A 26,049-nucleotide genomic window follows, 5' to 3' on the forward strand; every position below is an offset into this window, starting at 1 on the left:
TGCTAAAGAATTCTATACTGACTATAAAGAGAACAAAAAAGATATTTGAAAGGGGCTATCTCATTGGCTGACCAGATATGGGTTTCTATTGGCTCCTTACAATCGATTTATATCGCGACTATTTAATTTAACGAATCGCGGACAACTTCAAGTACACTCGGCTATAGTGATTTTCGCTTTGATTCTAACTGGAATTGTAAACATCAAAACGAGCGCCGTCCAAAACGTGTTTCTTATTCGGCACTCGTAAATATAAATAATATTAGAATAAATAGTACTCCTTGTCATTTAAGCTAACATGGACAATAATCTTCAGGAATTGAAACCAAATGAACCTGTTCAAGTGTGTATTTTTTCCTTGAAGAGTTACCCTTCAACTGAATTTAATAATACTGATTGTCTAGGTTATTTTGAGGTTATGCTACCTGTAACCTCGCCGACAATTTTATATAAAAATGCGATTTAATGGTTTTGAGTGCAATATAATTTGTTGTTACTATCGATACATGTTTAGAGATTATTTCCCCATTTATGATTTTTTGTAGGATACATAAAATTACTCTTAACTATTATTTGTAAGAGTTTTGTGTGTCTATATTTATTTATTTATTTCGTTGCAGGATGATTTTTCCAATGAACACAAAATAATGGAATCCTATTTGTTATTGAAGCAAAAAATTTGTGAAACTCAGTAAGTCTTATGCCATGAAAATTATGAATTTTTCTTAATGCGTGATTTTACACATGGTATTTTAATGAATACTATACTTTTTCAGTGAAGTCATTAAACAGTATAATGATAAGCTAAAAGAATGTGAACGTTTAAAGGCAGATTTAGATATTGCGAATAAGCAAATAAAGAAAGTGACCTGTAACTATAATTCTACATTAGCTAAGGTTATTAAATTAGAAATGGTAAGAAAATATATTATTCTTAAGTATTCTTGCTCTGATTAACTCTTATTTTAACTTTGAATTAACATTTCCATTCTAGCAAAATACAGAATATAAAAAGAACATTGAAACAGTGACTATAGAAGTGAATGACTATAAAGTAAAAGCAGCAGCTGACCAACAACACATACAGCAATTAATCTGCAAGATAAAAGATGTCGAAAATCAGCAGAATGATAAAATTATGCAGTACGACTTAGAAAAGTCCTCTCTTCAGGGTGAGTTGCATAAATTACTGTTCTGTTTTTTTATATCTCTGTAATATTTTTAATCTATTGCAGTGAAAGTTAAAGAATTGGAACAGGAACTAAAAAATATTAAGAAATCCTATGATATGAAGATTAAGAAGATGGAGAAAAAAATTCCTACAGAAAATAGCAACAGTAACAGTAAGTAATGAAAATGAAAATGAAACTTTATATTCACCGTATTTTAGTATTAAGCATAATTTCATTCTTTTTATAGAAGTAAAAATGAAAGACATTGCAATAAATACAGTCACACCTAATGAAGTGAAAGTGAAGAAGCCAGAAGTCAAAGAAATATGTATAATGACTGATGAATTTTACAATACAAAAAACAATATGTATCCCATATTTTGTGATAAATGCGAGGATCTGTTAGAACCAGCACCTCTTGAGAAAATTTGCAAAATTATGACAAATTCGTGTCCACAGCTTATAGACAAAATCTCATCTCCTCCCAAGAAACCTCCACCACTATTTCCAGGATCATCCGGTAAGATATCGTTTAAAATCCGTGCATATAGTGAAAAATATGAGATAATAATAATAATAATAATACGTCTTTATTACATCACTAATTATATAAAGACATGATTTTTCTTCTTTTACAATTAGTGGCGTAATGGGCAAAATTCAGCATAATGCTGTTTTTAAATCTTACACTTATATTATTATACATTAATGCCTTGTGATTTTAGTTATCAATAATGAAGAATGTAAGACTGAAAATCCACCAAGATTATTAGAAGCACCGATACCACTTTTAGAGATTCGCGAAAATCATACAGACTTTATCCCAGCGAACATTTTATCCCCGCATACACCAATTTCATTGAATCGCACGGATTATTGCAACAGCTTCCATCAGACGCCCAGTTTAATGAATCAAAGCGCTTATTACATCGGATCGACGCCAGTTAATCCTTTATCGCTAACAAACTCGACTGTGGCTAATCAGAACAACAGTTGCGAGGACATGGGAGCAGTCGCATCTTCATTGTCGATTATTTCTTCGTTGCAAAAAAGAATCGATTCGTTGGAATTGAAGATGAAGAAACGTAATAAACGTGAATCAGAACAGAACAGTAATTGCTGGCAGCATATGCGTACAAATCCTTGTTGCATGTACGACATCAATAATTCTGTGCAATTCAATTTCATGGAAATGTGGAAGAGGATGACTGACTCTTATGATAAGAAGGATCACAGACGAATGGACGTAAATAAGTGTCGAGATGTACATTCGAAGCGTAAGCTATCTCGATTGAAACTTAAAAAAAGATTACAGAATGCGTCTAAGTGTTCTTGGAAGGTCGAGCCAGTTGCAATGAAACCTGAGCAAAGTCTTAGAAAGAAATCTAGGAAACGGAAGCATCGACATATTGTGCTTCTAAATAAGTCTGATGCCGAAGATTTAGATAATCCCGAAGATTTAGATAAGTCAGTGAGCGACTCAGATACAAATTTGTACGACGACGTATTCAATGATACTGTTGTTAATGTAAATGTTAGTACAGCGTCTAGAAAGTCTAAATCGCATGCAAGAACTAGTAACTCATTGCAGACATTAAAACATTCCTCTCAGTCTTCAGATATAGACGAAGCCGAAGTCGATGAAACGATACAAATTTTGGCAGAAGCATGCAAATCAGCGGGAGGTGAAACTGATTCGGGTATACTGTCAGATTCAGTCGAATCGAATAAATTGGGTCCAGTGGAGAGTAAGAATGTGACAACCATGAAGTCTTCCATGCGGGATTCGATTGTTAATGAATCGAAATTAAGGATCTCCGAATCTACAGAGAAATCTACGAAACTAGGGCGTAATAATCGATTGAAAGCAAGTATTAATTCGGATATATTACAATTGGATGACCAGATTGAAACAGCGGAGGATGAAAATGAGTCATTTCAGTTGAATGACTCAGTTCCTCTTACAACAAAAAGAAAATACTCTAGGAAAAGAAAATTATCTGAAACTCAGGAAGTGAAGAAGGTTTGTAATCGAGGAGGGTTATTGAAGAAACTGAAGAATTTAAAGAAGAACAGTAAAACTGTGAAACCATGTCAAAGTATTTCAGATCATCAAGAGGCACACAATATTGAAAATAGTAGCGTTTCTGTCTCACAAGAAAAAAAACATTTAGGTAATGATACAATTGTTAGTAATGAAGACGATTATATCCCCAAAAAGAGACCTCGTATTGCACATGTTCCTAAAAGCACAGTAGTCGAACAGAAGACCACATTAAAGGATTTGCAGAAGAGGATAAAAATAGCAAGAAGTATAGCAAGTAAGACGAATTCATCTAGCATTCCTGTTAACAATGTTGAAGCTAATGCAAACATAGTAGAGGAAAGAAAAGTAGTGCAGAGGAACTCTGTTGATGCAAATAGATCGTCTTTAGTTGTACAGGAAATAGGTAAAGATATTAATAAGGAATTACAGAATAAGTGTAACAACTGGGTGGCAAAAACAAAACTAAATTGTTTAAGTATATCAAATCCTAAAGCAATCGATGTTACAGAAAGTAGTAACACTGATACAGTGTCTAGTGAAGGTAGTAAACAGTTACCAAAAGAAACACTACCTGGTACTCCACTTAAATCAGATGTTAATGATTTGCCAGAAGAAGCAATAAAATTGAACAACATAAAAACTGACCTAAGCAGCCAGTGTGAGAATTTGAAACAGGAAATCGAGGTTAATTCTGTGGATCCGATAAAAGTGATTACCGAAACCAGTAATAGTACAAATAAAAATATGAGCGAGCCACTTGCAAATAAAGATTCAACTGTTGATCAATCAACCAACCACAGAAATGAGTCGTTGTGTCAGTTAGAGGTACAGCCTAGTCACAATGAAAATAATTCCTCTGGCAGTATCTCTATTTCCGAAATTGATTTCGACATATCTGACACCTGCATGCAAGATATCATAAAGAATGAACAATTACATAATTACAAGAGTTCATTAAATCCAGAAGAGTCTTTAGACGATAGCCAAAAGTGTGATGAAAAAGTAGCGGATTTAGATGTGAAAGAAGAAACAGTAAACAGTATTAACCAGTCGTGCAACCCGCTTGCAAAGTTGCAACAGTATATTACTCCAAATAAATGTTTAAGTAAAAGCTATAAGAATCAATATAAAAAACTTCTGCATGTACGTTTAATGACAGATAAATTTGTGAAAACCCAATTACAAAGGCTTGTGGATAGCGAGTGGGAGGCTTCTGTACATTGGGATGTAATTGAAAAGCTGAAGTCTGCTGCCTGTCCTCCACGCATCATAGCTAAAGGAATTGTTGACTTCTTAAGCACAAAACAAGAATGTAACGTGACTTTGGATAAGACTTATACACCACCTGCACCATTAATGACAAAAGCACAACAGAGAATTGCAGCGTTATTAGTTGACCTGCAAGACCCAATGACCTTCCGCTTTACTCAGACTGGCATAGAGTACAAACTCTTTAGACTCAATCAATCACTCGAGGTTGTATATAATTTTTTTTTTAAATTATGTTAGTTTACTACACAGAGCCTAATAACATTAACTTAATATCTTTGAATGTTTAGAGGTCGGTGATAGAGTCACTTGCGAGGATGTTTACAGTTCTGGCACGCATTAAGAAAGACAGAGAAAAAGTAAGGATATTTTGTTGTGATGCTCTCTACTGTTTGGGACTTAATGCTGTTATCGTTTTGTATACAGTATTTATCTGTTGGCCAGAAGTATTTCCAAATAACGAGACAAATAGAGGTATATGTATTTTTCAATTCATTTAGATTTAGAGATACTTTGTGAACTCAATTTTTCTACTATCATTATTAAATACTGTTTGCAGAATTACTACCAAAATGTATGGGGCACTTCATCACATCGCAACAAGCTACAGATTACCCTAAATTGTATGCTTTGAAAAATTTGGTCTCAGTGTTCTACAAATATCCAATGGGAACTTCCTCAAAGGATTTATTGAATGAACTTCTAATAGCTTTACAAGGTAAGTGAATAAAAATATTTCACTTTGGTGGAACACTATTGCGCAAATTTACAGTTACACAATGTATTCCAGAGAAGTCCTGCAACAAGGTAGAAACGGCTATTATTCTTCTTGCAAAGAGGGAAGGTACAACGTGGACGTATAAAAATATAATTCGTGGTGCAATATTACCAATGATAATTAATAATAAACTTCCCAGTACCTACAGAGCATTTAGCCTGCTTGGTAAGTTTAATTCAGTAAATTCCTTCGATTTATATTTCAATGCATCTTTACCTAATTGGAGTTCAAATAACATTTTGAATAAAACAGAATTCACATGACATGTTGAACGAATTCTTCGAATACAATTTTATTCGAACAACATTTTGGATGAATTCTTCGAATAAAATTTTATTCAAATAACATTTTGGATAAATCCTTTAAATAACATTTTACATAAATTCTTTGAATAAAACATATCCAACTCTGTCTCTAATGCAGTGAAAGCATTGCTAACATGATTATGGCTATTATTACAGGTAATCTTATGCGCGTATTCCCGACAGAAGATAAGGATAACTCAGTTGGTGAAATCGTGGAGCAATTATGTGACTTAATCAATTCTGGAGAAGGTATTTTAATTCTTAATTTGTTTTATACTAACATACCGAAAGTCATGCTAATTTTTAACAATTGTTTTAATTAGGGTCAGATGAACAACAAGAGGGTGTAATCTCAGCGTTGCTGAGTTTGTCGAGACACAGATTCGACGAGGTAGTGCAGAATGTAATAAAATGGAAACCAAAAGGGCCCCTGCAAGATCGAACAAGTGAACAACTCAATGGACTATTTAATTTGCGTACTATAGAATTTTGGAAGGGCTATTTAAGGAAGCATAAACTCATACCAAATTTCTCGAAACAGACTAAAACGTAACACTTCATTTTATTTAACGCAGACGGTACACGGTTTGTGATATTTGTTATAAAATAATTTATGTTATTTAGGTGTTCGAATTCTCGCGTTAATTGATTTGATTGATGCGTTCATTGATTTACCTTGTTTCGCGTTTGTTAATGTGTTCGTTAGAGTTAACTAAGACGAACGAAAATTATTTTTAAACGTACGATTTTTATATGTATTGCTTACTAATAGAGACACATCCTGTGTAAATAATCTCTTTCGAAGATCAACATACTGCTCTATTGTACATATTTACGCATTAAGGTAAATTCAAAGTAATGGAATTAATAACGTACAAGTAAACACTCAATGAATTTGGCGAACCAAAGAGAACGTGATTTGTGTAAGGAAGTCAATTTAAACACGAATGTGCAACACTTTTATGCATGAAACTGTTTTTCAGTTTCCTTACTAAAAATCGAGAGAACTGTAAGATTTCAAATGGAAAAATGAATGACAGCCATTTTGTTATACAATAAACTGAAAAATTGATTTTATAATTCTGATCTCTTCCATAATCCTGCCCATTTTAATGTCTGTGTTTTTACTCAGAAATTAAATGTTCGGACAAAAATGAACAAAATTAGAGTAAAATTGGATTGCAACTCGTTATACGTCCAATAAACTGGGGTTCTGTAATTTTTATCCCCGTATGTTTTTCGAACGCAGAATCTTGCTTAGAGAAGGATGCAGTGAAACGAAACATTGGTCGGACAAGACTGAATATTCATGAGATTCCGGTCTATTCGCATGAACGAGACCATTGACCTGGACTCAGGATAGCGTTCATTATCGGCGTAATGAACATTAAATAGTAATTAGAAGGTGTGCAGACTTACATAGCCGAGCGATTCTCAGCGGGAAAGATGACGCCAGCATTTCCATAAACCGCCACGGGAAGTCCAGTACCTTCATAATAGTAAATGGTATTTGAGACGATGTTAACTGAAAGACACTGATTTCACTGGACATTGACAGTGATTCTAACACTGCCAATTTACTAACACTGCTAATTTACTTATGGCGGTCACTGGTGACCTATAATTTAAGCATGCAGCTATTTTTTAAACACACTCGCGATAAAAACAATTTTAATCTTGTATTAACTATTAGTCTTTAAAAGATTTCTTTTATTCTAGGAATATACAGGGTGTCCTAGAATTGGCGGTACAAGCGTGAAAAAAATGAGTTGAAATGATGTAAGATACAATAAATCTGATTCGAGGAAGTGGGCTTCGAATTTTGACCGGAAGTGAGCGTCTAAAGAGCACCAAGAATTCTGGGTAACTTGATGCACTTGTTATAGGTTAAAATTCGAACTAAATGTTTTTGGAACAGGTACTCTATTTTCATTAGTATAGCGTAGTATGGATTAGTGTTACGTAGAGTAGCATAATATAGAATAAAATAGTGTTATATAGGATAATGTAGTTTAAAATAACGTGGAATATGATTAGTGTACAATACTAAAGCAGATTGTATATTATATAAAATAATAGAGTAGTGTAGGAAATGATAGTATATCACACTGTAGGCTAATATAATGTACTTACAATGGTACAGTGTAGCATAGTATGTGTGATTCTTAGACACCCTGTATATCACTCAAATCGAAAGGCCGCGAAAACTACAAAAAATGAACGACGAACTTTTACAATACGGTGGCACTTTAAACGGAAGTCAACGAATGGCAGAGATAAAACGACTGTTTAAAAAGAAAGTTGACTGTTGATGCGTTAAGTTTGACTATTCACGCTGTTTTATCGGCGAAGTCAAAATACGTCAAGACACTTAGACGATCACGCGAAGAATGACACTGTCTTTACCGCGACATTGTTTATAACCCCCGGAGGTAATTGTGGTTGGGTTCCCGCACCGGAAGTACTCTCAAGTCAAATGTACAAAATGTAAGTCAAGCGTCTGCTTATTACGATAAAGTGACTAACATCACTTTTTCAATTTTTTTAAAGTTTAGCGCTAAAGCATTTGACTGACGCTTAGTTTCTTATATTTAAAATAAATGTAAATATTATCGTTTTGTGTATTTTTGTTAACCGATCTGGCTCAATTCTAGAATGAAGAAAACTGATTATATTAATCAAGTTAATGAGTAGATTACAGATCTTCATGCGTTTATGAGTAATTTCAATATGCAAAAAATTCCATATAATATGCAAAAATGTACAATAAATGTAAAATATTGAAATTTAAATATACTTCATAATATTTAAAGGTTGAAAGAAATTCTTAATTAGATTTCACTTTTCTAATCGTGTTTACGAAAGCAGGAATTTGCATAAACATCTGTAATTTATTAATGAGTTATGCTAGCGTTAGTTTTCAAATTAAAGGTTAGTTGAAGTAATACTCAAGCAATGGTCTTTCGAACGTAGTCACTCAACTGACTTTGGCGCTGATTTGAATTTTGAAAGGAAAGGGCGCGAAGGACAGCGAACGCAAGTTTCTCGGTAATAATGACTCGAGGTGAATTAACGTGTAAGACATCTCGTCGATATTTATGCTAAACATTTCGGGAAACAAGATTACAAGTTTTTATTCCTTTCAATATAATAATAATAATAATCATAATAATAGATAATAATAATAATAAAAATAGATAATAATAATAGCAATAATAATAATAATAATCAACATATCGTAAGCTTCCATACGCAGAGCACGCTAAGTTAATACACATGTACATGGTTTCATTTACAAAAATAATAACAATGTTTCGATGCAACATTGCGGATCCGATGATCAATCTCGTCTAGCTAAATGACACTTTAGCAGCTTCCTTTGGATAGAATAACTTTTATATATGTATATATATATATTTATTTATTTATTCATTTATTTATATTCATTTATATATGTCCCGCATTTAATCATCGTTCTTCGCTCTCGCCGGTCGAGAGCGCTCTTGCGCGCGCGCGCTCGCGCCTCCCTTCTGCTTTTTCATCCTCCTCTCTCTCTTCCTTTTTTTTTTTTTTCACTTTCAAATCCTCCCTTCCGATCAACGCCCCACTCTTTCTCTCTCCCTTTCATCCTCATTAAATAAACTACTTATTATTTGTCAGTTAATCGACATTGTCTTTGGTACATTTACAACGAACAGCATTACAACCGCGCGAGAGACAGAGAGTACGGATTTTGGTAATTCGGACGGGGTACCTACCATCCGCCGTCGTTAAGCGTAGCAACGCGATCCGCGAATTCGACGTTTCGTTCCTCGTGGGAGACCTTGCGCGTGTCTCTGGCCGCGAAGGTGTCCCGTCTGGGGATGTATTAAAAAAAAAAAAAGAAATAAAACGAAAAAAAGAGGGAAACACGACTGCTAGAGACGAAGGAAAATGAACGGAGAAGAGAGAAAACCGACGGTTGAGAGACAGAAGAGGAAGGAAAGAAGAGAAGGGAAGCGATCACTTTCACAGAGAATCGATCGGTGGTCGAGGCTCGAGCAACGCCAGAGTTGTGCAGTTCCGGCGCCCCCGAGGCTTTCGATCGATCGCAGATCCTCTGGGATGGTTCGCCCAGTACGCCACGACCCAAAGAAAAATCGACGAATTTCTTTCTTCGAGGAACACTGTAAGAGAACGGTGTTCCTTTTTATTGGTCGAGCCACCAGGCGCCATCTTTCGTTCTCGATCTTCCCCTCTCTTCGACTCTTCTTCCTCGTCTTCGCGATACAAGGCGCTGTCTGATCTACTGTGATACGGCTCGGTCGATCTCGAGGCGATCGCGGAATACACCGATTGCTTCCGAGCAATCGCGATTTTCTTTCCATCCTGAAGAAACGGAGAAACCAGGGATACGTCTTTTGCGAAGCTGCCACGTGGCGATTGGGGAAACTTGAGCGAGCAGATGACGAGGATGAGCTGAGTGCTGATTTTAACAGATCGTGAAATATGGCGACTGTTTTTGCTCGGTAATCGAAAGATGTTTCTATGATATATGATTATAGAATGCAAATATTCCAGAGAATTTTAAAATAATTGAAGAACCCTGAATTTTGAATTATTTAAGGATGGACTGAGAAGAAAATTGCCGCCATTTGATTGGTTCTTTTCTCGATCGCGATTCAGCCCGCCCACGTTACCGATCTTTCCTTTCTCCCATAAATAATAAACGCCCCGTGTCCTCAAAACGTACATCGTTAACCAAAAGATAGCATTAGGAATATTAACTGACTAATCAATCGTTGATCGATAGCGATAATTAAAAAAAAAAAAGAAAAGGGAGAAACGAATAATTAATGATCGTTAACTAATGATCGCAATTAGTAACACTAATTATAATAATTACGAAAGTAAGAATAAATTAGGAACCAAGTACACGAAGTATCGACGAACATCGCGATGCGGGGGTGGAACAAAGAGGAAATTAAATTAGAAATTACGCTGTTATTCCGGCGTTGATTACGACTACTTATAAATTATGAACGTTCGAAGAGCGAAAGGGGCGAAGGAACACCCTCAGGCCACGATTCTCGATTTTCAATTACATCTTCATCCTTCTCGTCGCGACTCGTCGCTGTCTCTCGTTCTTCCTCCACTGCCATCGATTTCAGCCTTCCTCAAATAAATCGACAACCTATCGACGTCAGAGGGATGGAAGAAGGGGATACGATCTCGCTGAAGCTAGAGCGAACGGAAGAGACGAGAAGGGATCGATATAGATCACGGATCGATCGCGACGCGTTCTACTGTCGCGCCAGAAGAAGAGTTAAACGATTTTTCATGTGTTTCAGAGCGTTTGGAAGCTTTCTTCACTCGACAATGTATCTACAAATGTACAAATCAGAATACAGGCAGATTTTTTTAAACAGAGAAGCATATCTTCTCTCGTCGGGGACAGCGACGTTGCTTCTCAGCGCATCGTGGAATAATTTCAATAATTTTCATCATTGACTTCAAAACAGTGCTGATTTTTTGAAAGGCCACATCCACGCTGCGCTGATGAATGCATTATGGATCCACTACCGCCCTCTAGGACGCTTCGCAAGCGATCGCAGCGCCCCAAGGACCGCCGAAGCTCTCCCCGCTTAGGTGACCGAATTCCGAGCAATCGACCCCGACCACCCCATCGATTCGTCTTCTAATGAATTTATTTGCCGTCGAACTCGTCAATGAATCAGAGTGGTTAACGATAAGAGGGCTCTAGACACCTTTGTCATAATTGTAGTTCGTTCGCTACAAGGATCCTGAACGTCAGATAAATTCAACGAAGAACGAATCGATTGACCCCTCCACAACGGATAATTTACTATTTACAAGCGAGAGGGGTATGGCGCGGGTAGGACTTAAACTCGACAGCGGCCATTTTGGTTCCTCATGGCGTCGTGTCCCCTTGTTTTTTTCTTTTTTTCTTTTTTTTAATTCGATCGGTCCGTTCGTCGACGAACAATTAAATAATACCGCAACTCGCGCGCAGATATTCCGAGGCTTTCTCGTTTCTCGGCTGCACACGGAGACACCCCTGAGCGTCTTTCTTCTCTCTTCTCGATATAAATTATAAATTAAATTACGGCGTATTGTGCGAAAGTAACGGATAAAAGTAAGTATACGCTTAGACGTAGGACTTCGTTAAATAAATAGGGTTGCATTGAACGAACGAGTTGCACGCGACTTTATATACAGTTAGGCGATGTGCTCGCGGTCAAGGAATTCGATTAACATTCTGAGGGGTCTGGGAAATCATTGCCAGCAATCGAACCGAATTTTGGTCATTTTGGAGGGCGGGGAGGAGGAAGTCGATTTGGAGCTTTTGATAAACTAACTGAATTTATGAACTTGAAAAATAATTGACACTGAAACTACAGTTGAACAAAAATTCTCAAAGATGAAGGAGAAATAAAAAAATCGATGAGTCTCATGTTGCCAAGAAGAGAACAGAATTTTTTTCAGCAAATTTAAGTTTAAAAGGCAAAGCGAATATGAACCGAGAGCTGCTTAAGATAAATTTTCAGCTGACAGAAAAATCAACGAAAGAAGTCTGTTTTATAAGAATTGAAAAGAAATGTAAGCTCCTCCTCGACTTCGTCGCAAAGAAACGTGTGAAAAAAGAAATTGCCAGCATTTCAACAGAATTTCCCTCGAAGGAAAGAAGCGTACTCGGGGCTTAAAAAATTCTCTTCGCTGCTCGAGCGTAGGAGAAAGTTCTTTCGTCGATTCGGAGGCTCGAGTGCTGTATCTACGCTAATCCGTTCGACACGTGAATCGTTCTATTTTTTGCGTTTGAGTGGCGCTGAATTTACGAGGAACTTGTTGTGCTGGGCTCCGAGGATCGATCGATGAAAGAAGAAACGAAGGCAGAAGGAAACGGAAACGCACGGAGCAAAAAGAAAGAGGAAATAGACAAATAATAAGAAGCGCATCGAGGATAAAGTTTCCCCGCGCAAAATTTCCCGTTGAAAGTAATCTCTTCGACTCTCGTCGCTGAACCTCCGTTATTAATCTCTCGGTTATTATTGTCTGATCTAAACTATCTCCCTCTCTATTTAGGAACAATTATCCACGGGGTATTCTTCGGTCCGCTCTCGCGGCGAATCATCAGCTTCGCCTACTGGCTTTATTTTTAAGCCTCCCTTTCTTCCACTTTCCTCGTCCTTTGTTTCTTCCGTGTAGAGTCCAGCTATTTAAAGTTTAACCTACGTACTCCCTTTTTGCCTTTCCTCTCCCGCTCTCGATCCTTCCTACCCTCCACCGTTCTGCCGAGAATCGTTCTCGTGGATCCCGATCCACGCGTGTGTCTCTTTCTTCTTTCTTCGGCAGCCATCGACGCCTGGGGAGCGGCGCCAGGACGCCTGGGCTTGAAGACAGGTACGGGGGGACAAGGACGATGCTCTCGTGGAACGATCCTCCCTCGATATGCGTTCCGACGTGCACAGTTTTATTTGTGCACCTTTCGGCTTCTCTTCGCGAGCCGTCGTGAAGAGCAGAGGTCCATGGACGGAGACAGAAAGCAGGACACCGATGACGATGGCTGGGAGAGCGACCGTTTCAGTTCTTCTACACGTGGACACAGAATGTTTTGTCTACGCGGACACACCTCCACGGCTCCTCTCCGCGGTATTCAGGCACGAGCTCCTCGGTGGTCATTGGTTCGAACGCTTCCCTTCGCTGATGGACGCCATTCGCATCGACTCCGTTTCCGGGCAGCTCCATCCAGGCATTCTCGTCTGCTCTATCGGCGTCTGAGGACATCGTGGAGAGGATTTGCGTTAGTATTTTCAAAGTGTTAACATTAAGCGTAAATAGGGTAGAAGACAGTAGAAAAAGGAGATAAAGGGTTGCTAAACGATACAGTAGATCAGAGTTGCTGTAGGAATTCCCTCGTTGGGAATAGTGGGGGAAATTGGAAGTTGGAGGAAAGTACAACTGTCTTATCTAGGATCTAGTGTCTAGTGTCTAGTGTCTAGTGTCTAGTGTCTAGGGTCTAGGGTCTAGGGTCTAGGGTCTAGGGTCTAGGGTCTAGGGTCTAGGGTCTAGGGTCTAGGGTCTAGGGTCTAGGGTCTAGGGTCTAGGGTCTAGGGTCTAGGGTCTAGGGTCTAGGGTCTAGGGTCTAGGGTCTAGGGTCTAGGGTCTAGGGTCTAGGGTCTAGGGTCTAGGGTCTAGGGTCTAGGGTCTAGGGTCTAGGGTCTAGGGTCTAGGGTCTAGGGTCTAGGGTCTAGACCTATACAAATAGAATATCCGTTATTTCTTCCCTCACTTCCCAATTTTCCCCACTATATTCTAAGAGGGAATTCATATTGCAACCCTGGGGAATAGCAGCATTTCTCAAACATTTTGTTACGTGTTCCTACAGGTATATTCGTTTATAATGGTTCTGTTACTCAAATGTCTGTAATACAAAATTTTTTAAAACCTGGTAGGTTGGAGTCACTGTTCATTATATAAATGAATAAAATTATAATACTATTCAGTATACTATAGACTTTTTCTGAGGGCGATACTGGCAAATTTTAACTTACAATAAATATTGGATTTAAGCTTTAATTATGGAAATCTGTAAGACCTTCATTGATGATATGTATTATAAAATCATTCCTTAATATACTTAAAATCATTTTACCAGCTCTTTGATTTATCGTAAGGTAGCACCTATCGTATCATGACCCATTAAACATTTGATGTGGTCCAATAGTGAGTTGCGATCCATTGGTTGAGAAACGCTGCTGTGGATAGTATTGGCAACACAGATAGTATTGGTAGGATGGATAGTGTGGATACTATAAGTAGTGTAAATAGAATAGGTACAGTAGCTAGTATAAATAGTGTAAATAGTACAGATGGTGTAAAGAGTGTTAAATAGTTTACATAGTCTAGAAACCACAGATTCTATAAATAGTGTAAACAGTACATTGTAGATTTGATAAATATTTTTAATTGCGTAGGTAATCTAAAGAGTATAAAGTATAATTACAAACAGCGTAAATAATACACTGAATGTACATAGATAGTGTAGGTACTCAGAAACAGAAAGTCATGCGACACAGGACGATGGTTACATAACAGAAGAATGTTCTCCACTTGCTCTTCACTTACCGAGCTGTTAGGATTCTTGGTCATGAAGATCATGAGGGAGCGGCTACGGTTGCTAAATGGCCTCAGCTCCAGATCTCGGCCAGGACCATCCACCGTGTCGACGCAGTTACTGCTGGCACAGAAATAACGTCAAATGTGAAATTCGTGCACATTTAATACCTATAATACGAGAACACTAATTTCCTCTTTACTATAACTCCTCTATGCAATTTTGGAGCTATCTCTAAGATCAAACTCCAATGACATTCTAGATCCATATTCTAGAGTCAATTACACGTGCGTATATTCTCGTATTCAAATTCGAAGGAAATCTACTCTGATTATGCAGAAACACATAGCCGTCACAGTTCTCTGTTAAGTGGATTCTTTGGTGGCAAGAAACGAGGAAGAATAAAGGTAAATAGAGGCATACCTCGACCGCAATTCCTTTTGCTTTCGCTTACAGTGGATGTAAGCCGCTATGCAAATGATAACGACCAGAAATACTGCTATCGTGGCACCGCCGGCGATGCTTGCTGTCTCCAACATCACACGCTGCCGGGAAGCTGTAACACAAGATCGGCTTCTTAAGCTTCCCAGACGCGATTTCCTGTTTCTCAGACTCGCTCCGACGCCTTTTAGATTCAATACCAACTAATTGCGTGATCCTGGCCATTCGTGCCACACGCATACATGCACACCCAGTCACCAAACCAATGAGAGCTGCATCAAGCTTCCTGGTATGAATTCCAATATTTTCAGTAATTTGCATTTAAGTGTGAAGCTTTGTCATTAGATTAATAGGTTCAACTTGGAAGAAGTTTATGTAATAAAAATCTGAAGGCATTCGGTCATTTTTATTGAAATCACACGAAAGAAAATATAATTTTTCTTGATCCTTTTTGATCAATTTTTCGTTCATACTTTTTGTGTTAATTATTCTGTTTTAAGGGAACTCACATTTGTATTTTTATGTATTATATATTTGAAACGCATTTCAAATTATTTTCCTCTTTACTGATACAATCCTAGATAACCCTAACCAAGTAATGGGGCTGGATATTTTTATAATCAGTAACATCAATGTATAGCTGAGTCCCAAAGCCAAAGTGTACAGTATTTTCTCGATACAGGCTCACTACTCACCGCTGATCTCACAGCGTGAGACATCTTCCTCAAACTCAACCGATGCTCATTCCACTTTCGTTTTATCAAAACCTAAATATGCATGCAACAGCAACTCTCCTACCCTAAATAACTTCAAATTATAACAAATACATCCACGAGCCTATATCGAAGAAACACTGCATTAAGTCCACTCTTTATCCACGAGGATTAACAGGTACACTTTGGCTCAGCTGTCCAGACATGGAAATCCTCCATGGAAGCTCGACGAGCACTCAACTCTCCAATAACACGTAACACGTCAAACAATTCACGCGAAGACACTTACGTAAATAGGAACCATCTAAATCCTTGAACTCGCATCTCTGCCCGATATAGCCGTTGGCGCATCTGAAACAGAAGAAAGAAGCCCAGGGGCTTAGACACGGTGTGTATCAACCAGTGGAACGTCGACTTTATTGTTCCTCCACGCCGGCAGGAACTTCCGCGAAACACGCCGCGAGAAATCCAGGAAGCCATAAAACGTACTCTTTAGGCACGAACCGCTTTTAGTATCGGGCATTAATCCGATGGGTACACCGTCGCTCGAACCACCCAATTAGTACACTTAATTATAAAAAAGTCGGGAGAAGAAAAATCCGCAGAAAGGGGGAAGAAAAATGAGAAGGGAATAAAAAGAAAGAAGGGGGGCAGATATCGGTTCGCAAGGGCCCAGCAATTACGAGATAATTAAAAGGATTCTCACGGTCGATTTCGTTCAACGGTATCGCGCGGCGATTCGCCCTTCGAGCGGAATAATTAACCGAATACGCGTTTACCGGTTCCAGGAGAGACCGCGCGAAATGATCTACGATTAATCGCGATCGACACGCTTTGGTGAGTCGAACATCGTCGCGGACAGATTCGGGGGAACTGTTTTCTCAGATGTAATCGTCACCAGGGAATTTTTTCAGCGAAGACTTCTTCAATTCGGTAGAGAAGAAATGTCTCTCACTCTTGAAGTTGAAGTAAGATTGATTATATTTTTCATACAGAATAATTTTGTTTCCTAAGTCACGTTGAATTACTCTTCATTGGAAAGAAGATTGTCTATAAATTTCGTTTTTTTTATAGAACTTTTTCATTATAATCCTAGGCGACCTTTTAGTTTCAAAAGCAATAGAATTTTCTTAATTATCTAAGAAGTAAACGAAAGTTACAGGGTTATTAATTCAATGTTATTATTTCATTTCAGATTCACCAAGAGAATCACTAATTTTTTCCAATCGATAATAAGACAGAGTTCACACGATTTCTTACCTTCACCGAAAACTCAATTCTCACACTTGTTCCTAGTTCCTTTATTCATACAGAAATGTGTGAACAGTGAATTCAATTATTACTGATTCGGGAAATGACCGATTGGGTCAAAAAACCGTATCGTCTGAACTAGCTGTCAGGCTCGCTTCTTTCTTTCGCAGAATAAACCGCTTGAGTAACGCTTCCGTTACTCCCACGCGACCAAACGTTTGCACCGCGGATCCTAGAAGACCCTGCGACTCTTGTAAGCAGAGATTTCAGTGGAGAAGGTTTTCACGTGAGATGATAAGAACTTGGAGAGTTAGAGGACCTTAGCTAGCTGACAAATATTGTCTTTTAAAGAACACTTCTTGAGATATCAAAGTTTGTTAAGCTTTCTATTATGGAAGCAAAGAGTGGACTTCCTGTATAGGTCGCTTAAACAAATTTGAAACTTTCTTTGGGAATTCCTGCACATATGTTACCCTATTTAGATGACTTCCATAGATAAGTAACTAACATTCTAATTAAGCTTCCTCATGGTCCACGAGTCGTGGATTAAGATTGATATTCTAATGATCTCTAGTTTTGAAAATGATTTAAAACGACGCTAATATGGCGTCAAGCAGACATAGTATTGTCCTCATAGTATTAAGAAACATAACACTAGAACTACAGTTGTTTCGTTATAAATTAGTATTGCATATTTTTTACTAAGGATGTAGTAAATTCAGAAATTCACATATTACATATATATTATTATATGTGTCACTTTTGAAGTACATGTGTGATATGCAGGTACTAAGATGATGCCCTCACAACAGCAAACACTATCAATCTTCCGCGATAAAGAAAGAGGACACGAACGTGTAACAGTAAAACGAGGTCCAAATCGAAAGCACTGCGTTGACACAGTAAACAAACAATCCTCATCGAGGAACAATCGACCAGAGAGCGATCGTGGCGCAATGATTTACCGCGGCTGGCTTTCCGCGCCGTTTATCGATCTGATCGACGACCTTCCAGTATATTTCCCAAGCGGTCCCGAGCGCATAATTATAGCGGTGCCGATGATGAAAAGAGATTTGCGCGCCTCCGGATACCGTAAATCTCGTTTCCTCGACCGTTTTTCTCGCGTCTCTTGACGTCACACGCGTCCGCGGTGCAAATGGCGCGGAAAATTACGCAAAATCGTGATTTTTCACGCGCCGATCGTTATCTGGTCGGATCGTTACAGAATAACGCTCGTTTCGCGATCCGAAGGGGACTCGCGGGGAATCTGGGAATTCGAGGCGCTCGACGAACGCCGAGTGCCGTCAAGAAAGTGGAAACACGCTTGTTACTCAGCACTTTCCACGCCGAGGAATTTTCTCCGCGACTCGAGCAGGAATCCTCCTGTGCTCGTCTCGCGGAAATAATGGGAGCGCGAATGGGGAAAAAAGTAGCGCGCTGTCACGCGAGAGGAATCGGCCTCTCGCGATTGTCGTCGAGGATAGCTAATGCTGGGTCCACACTGCTGTTGGCGAGCAGCTCGTGAAGAGTTCGTGAATTGTGTTCGTCAGTAGTGTAGACGTTTTGGGAAATAGTGAATAGTAAATAGCGTGATTCTTAGCGAACAGTTAACAGATCGCGAATACTGTTCGCAAATATGTCTGCAAACAGTTCGCTAACTTTTTATCATACTTTTACTCGATTTTTCCACGAACACTAAGAACAGTATATGACTAGATACGTGACAGAGAATTTCTAGAAAATTGAATATCCTTACTGTTCGCGAAAGACGGTTCGTGAGCTGTTCGCCAACAGCAGTGTGGACCTGGCATAAAGCTTCTGCCAGTTCTGGTTTAATCCTTAGGCTGCTTGTTTAAATTTTTGGACGAGTTTTGAAACATGTTCAGTTTAGAGGAAAAGAAATGTAATTTCGAATTATTATTTTGCTGTATTACACTTATTAATACTAACATATGTATGTAAATATACTGTTAAAAAAATAAAGGGACAGTAGTAAAGTTGAATCTGCGAACAGGAATACAGTGGCGTTCGACTATATATATAAATACAGGAGAAAAAAAAATGAAGTAGATCTTCAATCTCCCCACAATTCCCCACCGAGAAAAAATATTAATGCCTCATAATGCCCCCCTCCTCAACATTCCAACTTTCTTAAAGCAAAAACATTTTCCTCATAAAATGACTTGTTTAAAAAAAATTCCACCCACAGCCTTAAAACACTCATCCTGTATGCAACCCTCAAACCCACCAAAGACCCAAAACCCCAGTTTCCCTCGAACCCTTCAAAAGCCATTCGAAATCGCCCGTAAAAGTGACCCCGACTCCCTCTTGCACTTTGCAGCGAATCAATCGTGTTTATTGATCCCTGGCAGAGCCTATCTCCTCGAAGTCCACGGATCGAAGGGAACCAGCGGCGAGGACGTGTCGGTCCATGATCGCGCCGCCGTGAAAAAGGGAGAATTTCGTAGAATACTCGAGCTGGGGGTGGTTTCCATGGGATTCCCGCAGGAATGCCAGCGTACGTGTCGACGACGCGCGAGCAGGGATTAAGCGTCGGCTGGAGGCGAAAGGAGGACGATCGGTCCCTTTTCCCGACGCCTTATTGCCACGAGATTGTTCCACCCACGCTCGCAAACGGATTCAACCCCACGGAGGGTGCGCGTGAGCGAGAAAAAAGTCGGCTCCCTGTAATGAATCCGACGGATCCTTTCCCTGGGCCGCCTGGACGCGCTCGGGCATTCGTTTTCCACATTTCGACATTCGGGGAATCCTTTGGGAAAGAACGACTCTTCAAGGCTGGGAAAAGGACGAGTCGTTGGGTTGCAGGTGCAGAATAATGAGAGGCGTTTCGGGGCAGTGCCATTTCTGACGCTTTCCTCGGTTTTGTGTTAAGCAGGTATTTGTGTCACAGATAGATCAAATAGTTGATTTTGACTTTTGGTGAAAATTCGTTACGTGTGGAATATTTACTACTGTTTTCCAGTTTCAGCGGTGAAAATAAAGTTTCTAATCGAGTATTTTCAAGTATGCATGAACTTGTAATTTTCGGATACTTGAACATAATATTAAAATATTCAACAGTTCAGATATGCAATTTTCAAAGTTTAAATTATCAGGTATTTAAATCTTCAAAATTTTGAAATAAAAATTTCAAAGTTTCAGGTATTTAAGGGTTTAAAATTTCAAATTTTCAAATATTTGAAGATTCAAAATTTCAAACAAATACTGAAATATTAAAAACGTATTTTTCAACCTACGTAAGCTTCTAAATCTCTCAGTATACAGATTTGAAATCTTTAAACATTTAAGTATTTAAATTTTCTAATAGGTATACAAAATTTTAAAAACTAAAACTTTTAAATGGTATTCTGTGCATGCATCCGAAAAATGTCCACACATTTTCTTGATACAATTTCTTCACTTTAATCCTCGCCTTTGAAAAGGAAAATTCAAACTTTTGGTGCAAAAAGTGACGACAGAATCGAGTCTTCTATATTCTCTAAGCTCCTAACAGACCCCAACTCACAAAGTTAATAGCGAGGCAAGCACTTACAGAAACAAGATCAAATATCTCCTTTTTACATTTGCCGTTATTGCAGGCATTCAAATCACTCAAATTAAAGCCGCTCGTATCGCGTGCCTTTGCACCTAATAAAATGTTCTATTATCGCTATTGCATTTACCCAGCAAGTTACCATTCCTTTTTAGAAATCTACCGTGAATAATAGCTAAAGCTAACTGCTCATCAAGCTTTTTGATCCTCGATGCCATTTGCACCTACTGTGCAACGCTCACGTGCTAAATAGTTGGCGACTCGTGTTTTGTCTTAAGTACTTTTCAATGTTGCTCGCGCTGATAAACATCGAGCTTCGATGATTATCTCTAGCCCCTTATCGCGAGCTTTGAGTATTCTATGGTACTTACTCCACAAAACTCGAAGTTTCCTATTTTTTTAACGACTTGGTTAATTGTGTCCTTGAAATAATTTACGAGCTCGTAAACCCATCGCCTCTGTTTATGAGGAGCTTATCAGGGGCCATTTTTAATTTCCATTTAACCACGCTTCACTTTCACGGGACCACGATTCTTTTAATTGTTTTACAGTCGAAATACTGGAAAAGTCGATTTGGAATTCATGGAATATCTTCTCTAACGCGAATAAGACGGTATCATTGTTTGCTCGTGTATCGACTGTGGCTGGCGATAAGATAGACTTTCTCGAATCGTCGATTTGGAAAAGAATCTCATGAAGAAACGATTGCGACATTACGACATTGCTACGTGCCTGGAATTCTAGCGGCGTGAAGACGTTCTGAGACTTTACGTAACGAGGCACCACCCTTTGTAAATATTAGTTGGATCTATTCGATGAACTGCTAGTTGGATTGGGACAATTGGGACTTGCTATTATCATTTGAAAGAGTCTGAGAAGAGTATCGAAATTCAATGGAATTTTTGTCGAAGCCATGTTGTGAGAATTGAGGTCTTTGAAATTGGATTTATTATCGAAGAATACCGTGAAAAGAACTGTAGGTGTATTGAGTGTATTAAGAGGCATATCTCCTTCAAGAATTAAAAAAATAGAGAAAAAGAATTTTTTAAATGTAGAAATTTTGAAGAGTGTCATAATTTTTATCAAATTTAGAAAAATAAAAAATGGTACCCAATTTTCTTAACACAAAAAAGCTTTCTTTCTTCATTGAAGAAAATTAATTTTGAATAATTAAGGTTCGCAGCAGCTCTATCAATTAGCTAAACTTTTTGCTACTTGTAGATAATTTTGTGAGAAATAATTTTTCAAAATTTGAAGACAGCCAAATACCTAATTTCAAAGATCTCGTGGGCGTCAAGCAAGAAAACATGGTTTTAAGTCCTCAGGTCAGATTATAAGACACGCAGTTTTTCACTCTACAGTGTACTAATTTGATCGATTATTAAAATACAAGTGAAATGTACTCACAAACAATTGTAAAGGAGGGAATCGACGATTTTGACGGTGAAACATGTGGCACCGTTCAGGCAGTACCATTCCGCATAATCCGGTGGACACGTGTACATGTGGAATGTGATATTTGGTCGCGGCGTCGGCGTCGGTGGCCGTGGCTTCGGCGTCGACCGCGATGAACAGGCGTCTGTCAACAAAAAATCACAAAATGTTACTTTTCCATACGAAAAAGTGCGTTAGCTTAACTCTTTCGAAACTAAATTTCGTTATACACCCTTACATTTCATCACAGGCATACGTACTTTCTATTAGATACTGTTAGCCAATGTGAACTATGTAATTCTGTACCAATTTATTCTTTATCTATGATTAATATGGTGGCTTCATTACTTTATTATTTAATTTTCAATGAGTAGGTAACATTTACTCTGTTATTAGAGTCTGGCCTCATACTTTTGGCTGATGTGTATTGATGGCTTAATACATAAGTGTTGTATGTCCACTTTTGGTCAAGTCTGAGATTTTATATTGACCAAGTTTGAGATTTTATATTAAAAATAAATTTTATATTGATCAAGTTTGAGATTTTATATTATAAAATATATAATAATTATAAACTTGACCAAGAATGGACGTACAACGACCGTGCATTGAGCCATCCCTATGAAGAGTAACCGATTGCTAATAAACATAGCAAAGTAATAAAAAAAGTTGCTTTATTTCCCAATAAAAAACAAGAGTTCCCAGAACACCGTGAACCTGACACACTTGGCAGGGGGCAAACATGTTCAACCGCGAGAGACAGTGCAGCGGTAGGACTGAGGGAAACTCAATGGCGTCAGCGGTGATACTCATAATCAGAGGGGGCCATTGTCCACAGTGAAATCACAATCGCCCCGTTTAACCGTGGATCAATGGAAGCACGACGAGAAAGCGGCGACGGGCAAATTTGCTCGATTAAGTTGTGTAACGACTACAGGCCAAGCATCGTTTATCCCATTAACAGGCACGGGGGAGAATTGTCGAATGGGCCCCGCTTTAGAAATATCCAAACGGCTTCCAGAGGCTTTACCTTCGGGCACAAAGGACGACCGTGTTTCGGCCCGGGTCCAAAAGTCCTCCTGCCCCACTCCCCCATTCTTGAAAACTTAACTCCGAAAACCGTTCCCTCGCCCCCCGCATTCCTGCGTTATCCCTGGCGAGTCTTTGTCACTTTGCCGATCTAAATTAATGTCAGCGATCTTGACGTCTTTTAGTCTCGGGGAATTTGATTGTGGATCGATGCTGGACTGAGGCTAGAGCAAATTGAGTTTATTTCTTTTGAAATTGAGATCTGATTTTTTTTTAATTTTGTTGGAATAATGGGAACGTGTTTATAACAGGTCTATGAAAAAGAGTTAATTGTATGAACTACATTTTTATCCCTGACGAGTCTTTGTCACTTTTGTGATCTAAATTAATGTCAGCGATCTTGACGTCTTTTAGTCTCGAGGAATTTGATTGTGGATCGATGCTGGATTGAAGCTAGGGCAAACTGAGTTTGTTTCTTTTGAAATTGAGATCCGATTTTTTTTAATTTTGTTGGAATAATGGGAACGTGTTTATAACAGGTATGTAAAAAAGAGTTAATTGTATGAACTACATTTTTAGGATAATGTCGAGAAATTAGTTGAAAAGGGTGCTTCAGAGACAGTTATTGTTAAAGTCATGTCATTGTAGCAAGTCAGAGATATTCTGAATATACATATGTGAATGAATCTGTGAGGCACTGTAATCCCTACAGCAGCGAGCTTACAACAAACACCTACTCTATTCATACCATCATTCCCTCTGTGAAGTTTCTCCCAAAGAACAGGTGCGGAGACGCTTCTAAAAACACGTACGTATGTACCAAAGCAAAAAATCGGTAACTACGAGTGCACCATCGATCCTCATCATCCCCTCAGACGTAATCATTGCACCGAGTGCTCACGATTTTCGCTGAACATGCAAGAAGGCGTCGAGAACTATGCAAGGAATCCCAAATCTCCAAGTATGTACACGACGTACAGCAGAGCCGAACGCGATAAAATTTTCGAAGACTCGCACATGCCGCGCAATGGCGAAGAGGATCGTCAAGGGGTGCGTTCCTGTGTGCACAGGAGTGCAGCACGTTGCATCCGCCCGTGTGCGGGCCTCCGCTCTATCTGTCACCTGTTATAATTTTGCAATCTGCTGTACGGCTCGTATCTGCCCCTCGAAAGGGGACCCGACAGCGCTGCGCGTGCCTGACGATCAGCCTACGCGACAATGCTCCCCCCCTCTTTGCAAATTTGCGCTTCACTTGCTGTCCTATCAAACGCAATGGGAAGAGAGAAAAGAAACTGACAATTTAGCAGGGATGGGCTCCTCGAAACGTAGAACACTCGAAACCCAAGAATGCTTTCAGTTTTGTGGATTCGAAACTTTGCGTCGGTTTTGTCTTGTTAATTTCTTTAGAAAGGGTCATCAGATCTACAGGTTCAAATTAGATAGATGTGGTTCTAAATATTCTATTATTTTTTGCATTAAAATTAGCCTAGGCGCAGAAGATGGACTATTTTGTCGATCTAAGTAAGGATCGATTACAGACTTAATAGAATTTTATGCAAGTTGAAACAATTTAATCTCCCAGGGTAAATATCTCGAAAAATATGAATGATAGGAAGATATGTTTCGGACAGAAGTTGTATTATTACGAGAGGGACAATTTGTGCTGTTATTTACTCCACCTTGTGGTGATTTTCGAAAAGCCTACAAAAGGCAGCTTCGAATTTTTAAATTAGAATCTGTATTTTTTATTACATATTGTAGCTGACATCAAGACGTTTACAAAACAGTACTTAAGTGTCTTCTCAAATGGATATGGATTGTATTCTTATCTATTAGATAAAAAAAGAAAAGCTGTTCAGTCTTTAATCAGCCTTTAGATAGACCGAGAAAATTGCTGGTCGTGGGCGCCTAGGCTAAAAAAAATTACTTAAACAGGTAAGAGATAAATAAGAAACTTTAAAAATGAGAAAGATAAGCTAAATTTAGATAAATGGGAAAAGTCGTAATTAAAGAACTATTAACAACAAAGCCTTTTGACTTCTTTTCAACCATTTCGACATGGTCCTCTTTTTCCTTTCTGTTAGTAAAAAACCGTGTTCTTAACTTCAATCGAGCCAGTTACTATGTTATTTCGAAAAGTCGCACGGTGGTAATTTGTGTAACAATTTGCGGGAATTGTTGCCATTTTGTGCACCCTTCTGACACGAATGCTTCGCAGTAGCTTTGTTTGAGAGAGATCCGAGACTTTTGGATACCATGTGTTCAAGTTGCAGCAATTGGCTCGCGGTATGCGTTGCATAGGTGCACGTGTTGCACTCTCGCAATCTGTCGTCGCGCGCGTCGAGGATCGTGTTCTACGCGGACGGACAATGGGCTGAGCTCTTTGTGAGACAGCACCGAAAAAACTTCGATCTAGCAGCAAGTATTCGGGGTCAATATTCAGGGTGGTTTTTGCCGAGAGGGATGGAGCCATGGAATTTTGCAAGCTGAAGTCTGGGGCAGATTCGAGAAGATCGCGGTATGTGTTCTGGAATTTCTAAATTCTGATATTCCTAAGTTTTTACTTTTTGAACTTCTTGAATTTTCTAAATCGTGAATCATTGAATTTTTTAAACTTTGGTCTTTTTAATTTTTTGGATTATTGTAGTACTGAAATCTAAGTTGTGTTGGGATTTAGAAAGATTGTCGTACAAATTTATGTGACGATTTAATTTCAAATTTTAAAATAATTTGGAAGTAATATCTCACGAAATATTTTTCTAGAAATGATAAAGTGTTCTTAAATAGAAAATTTATGTCGCGAGAAAATAATGCTGTTCCTACAAGCACTTATCTACAGTACTATAAAGCACACAGTGGCAGATGAAATAGAGTGCAAAGGGTCTACTCAAGAATAGACACGTTGACAATATAAGATGAATACACAGAAATGAAAAAACACT

The 26,049-nt window shown here is 38.6% G+C and overlaps 2 protein-coding genes across 3 annotated transcripts in view; one reads left to right on the top strand and one right to left on the bottom strand.

Annotated features, from left to right (window-relative positions):
* Window positions 1-238: 238 nt before the first annotated feature.
* LOC143180123 (uncharacterized) lies at window positions 239-6,364 on the top strand. The gene is made up of 12 exons (XM_076379658.1): window positions 239-343; window positions 621-691; window positions 777-915; window positions 995-1,172; window positions 1,236-1,343; window positions 1,420-1,692; window positions 1,898-4,695; window positions 4,779-4,962; window positions 5,048-5,206; window positions 5,279-5,431; window positions 5,728-5,820; window positions 5,895-6,364. The coding sequence occupies exons 1-12, from the start codon at window positions 299-301 to the stop codon at window positions 6,122-6,124; spliced, it is 4,431 nt and encodes a 1,476-aa protein (XP_076235773.1). The 5' UTR covers window positions 239-298; the 3' UTR covers window positions 6,125-6,364.
* Window positions 6,365-11,729: 5,365 nt separating this feature from the next.
* LOC143177135 (uncharacterized) overlaps window positions 11,730-26,049 on the bottom strand; it is a 61,249-nt gene continuing 46,929 nt past the window's right edge. Inside the window, exons 3-7 of one of the 2 annotated variants that reach the window (XM_076374947.1) lie at window positions 22,052-22,223; window positions 16,130-16,191; window positions 15,110-15,242; window positions 14,698-14,806; window positions 11,730-13,346 (exon numbers count right to left, since the gene is read on the bottom strand). In XM_076374947.1, the coding sequence (XP_076231062.1) occupies window positions 13,248-13,346; window positions 14,698-14,806; window positions 15,110-15,242; window positions 16,130-16,191; window positions 22,052-22,223 (575 nt within the window). In that variant the 3' untranslated portion in view covers window positions 11,730-13,247. Of the gene's footprint in view, window positions 13,347-14,697; window positions 14,810-15,109; window positions 15,243-16,129; window positions 16,192-22,051; window positions 22,224-26,049 lie in introns of both variants that reach the window. The other variant, XM_076374939.1, reaches the window with a different exon arrangement.

Source organism: Calliopsis andreniformis, chromosome 1 (genome assembly GCF_051401765.1).
Source record: "Calliopsis andreniformis isolate RMS-2024a chromosome 1, iyCalAndr_principal, whole genome shotgun sequence".
Taxonomy (NCBI): domain Eukaryota; kingdom Metazoa; phylum Arthropoda; class Insecta; order Hymenoptera; family Andrenidae; genus Calliopsis; species Calliopsis andreniformis.

Bases quoted from the DNA above. Each gene is read 5' to 3' on its own strand.
- LOC143180123 (XM_076379658.1), top strand. From the start codon at position 299: ATGGACAATAATCTTCAGGAATTGAAACCAAATGAACCTGTTCAA. The intron at 4,696-4,778 runs GTTGTATATAAT...TTGAATGTTTAG, and splicing joins GACTCAATCAATCACTCGAG to AGGTCGGTGATAGAGTCACT. The intron at 5,432-5,727 runs GTAAGTTTAATT...CTATTATTACAG, and splicing joins CAGAGCATTTAGCCTGCTTG to GTAATCTTATGCGCGTATTC.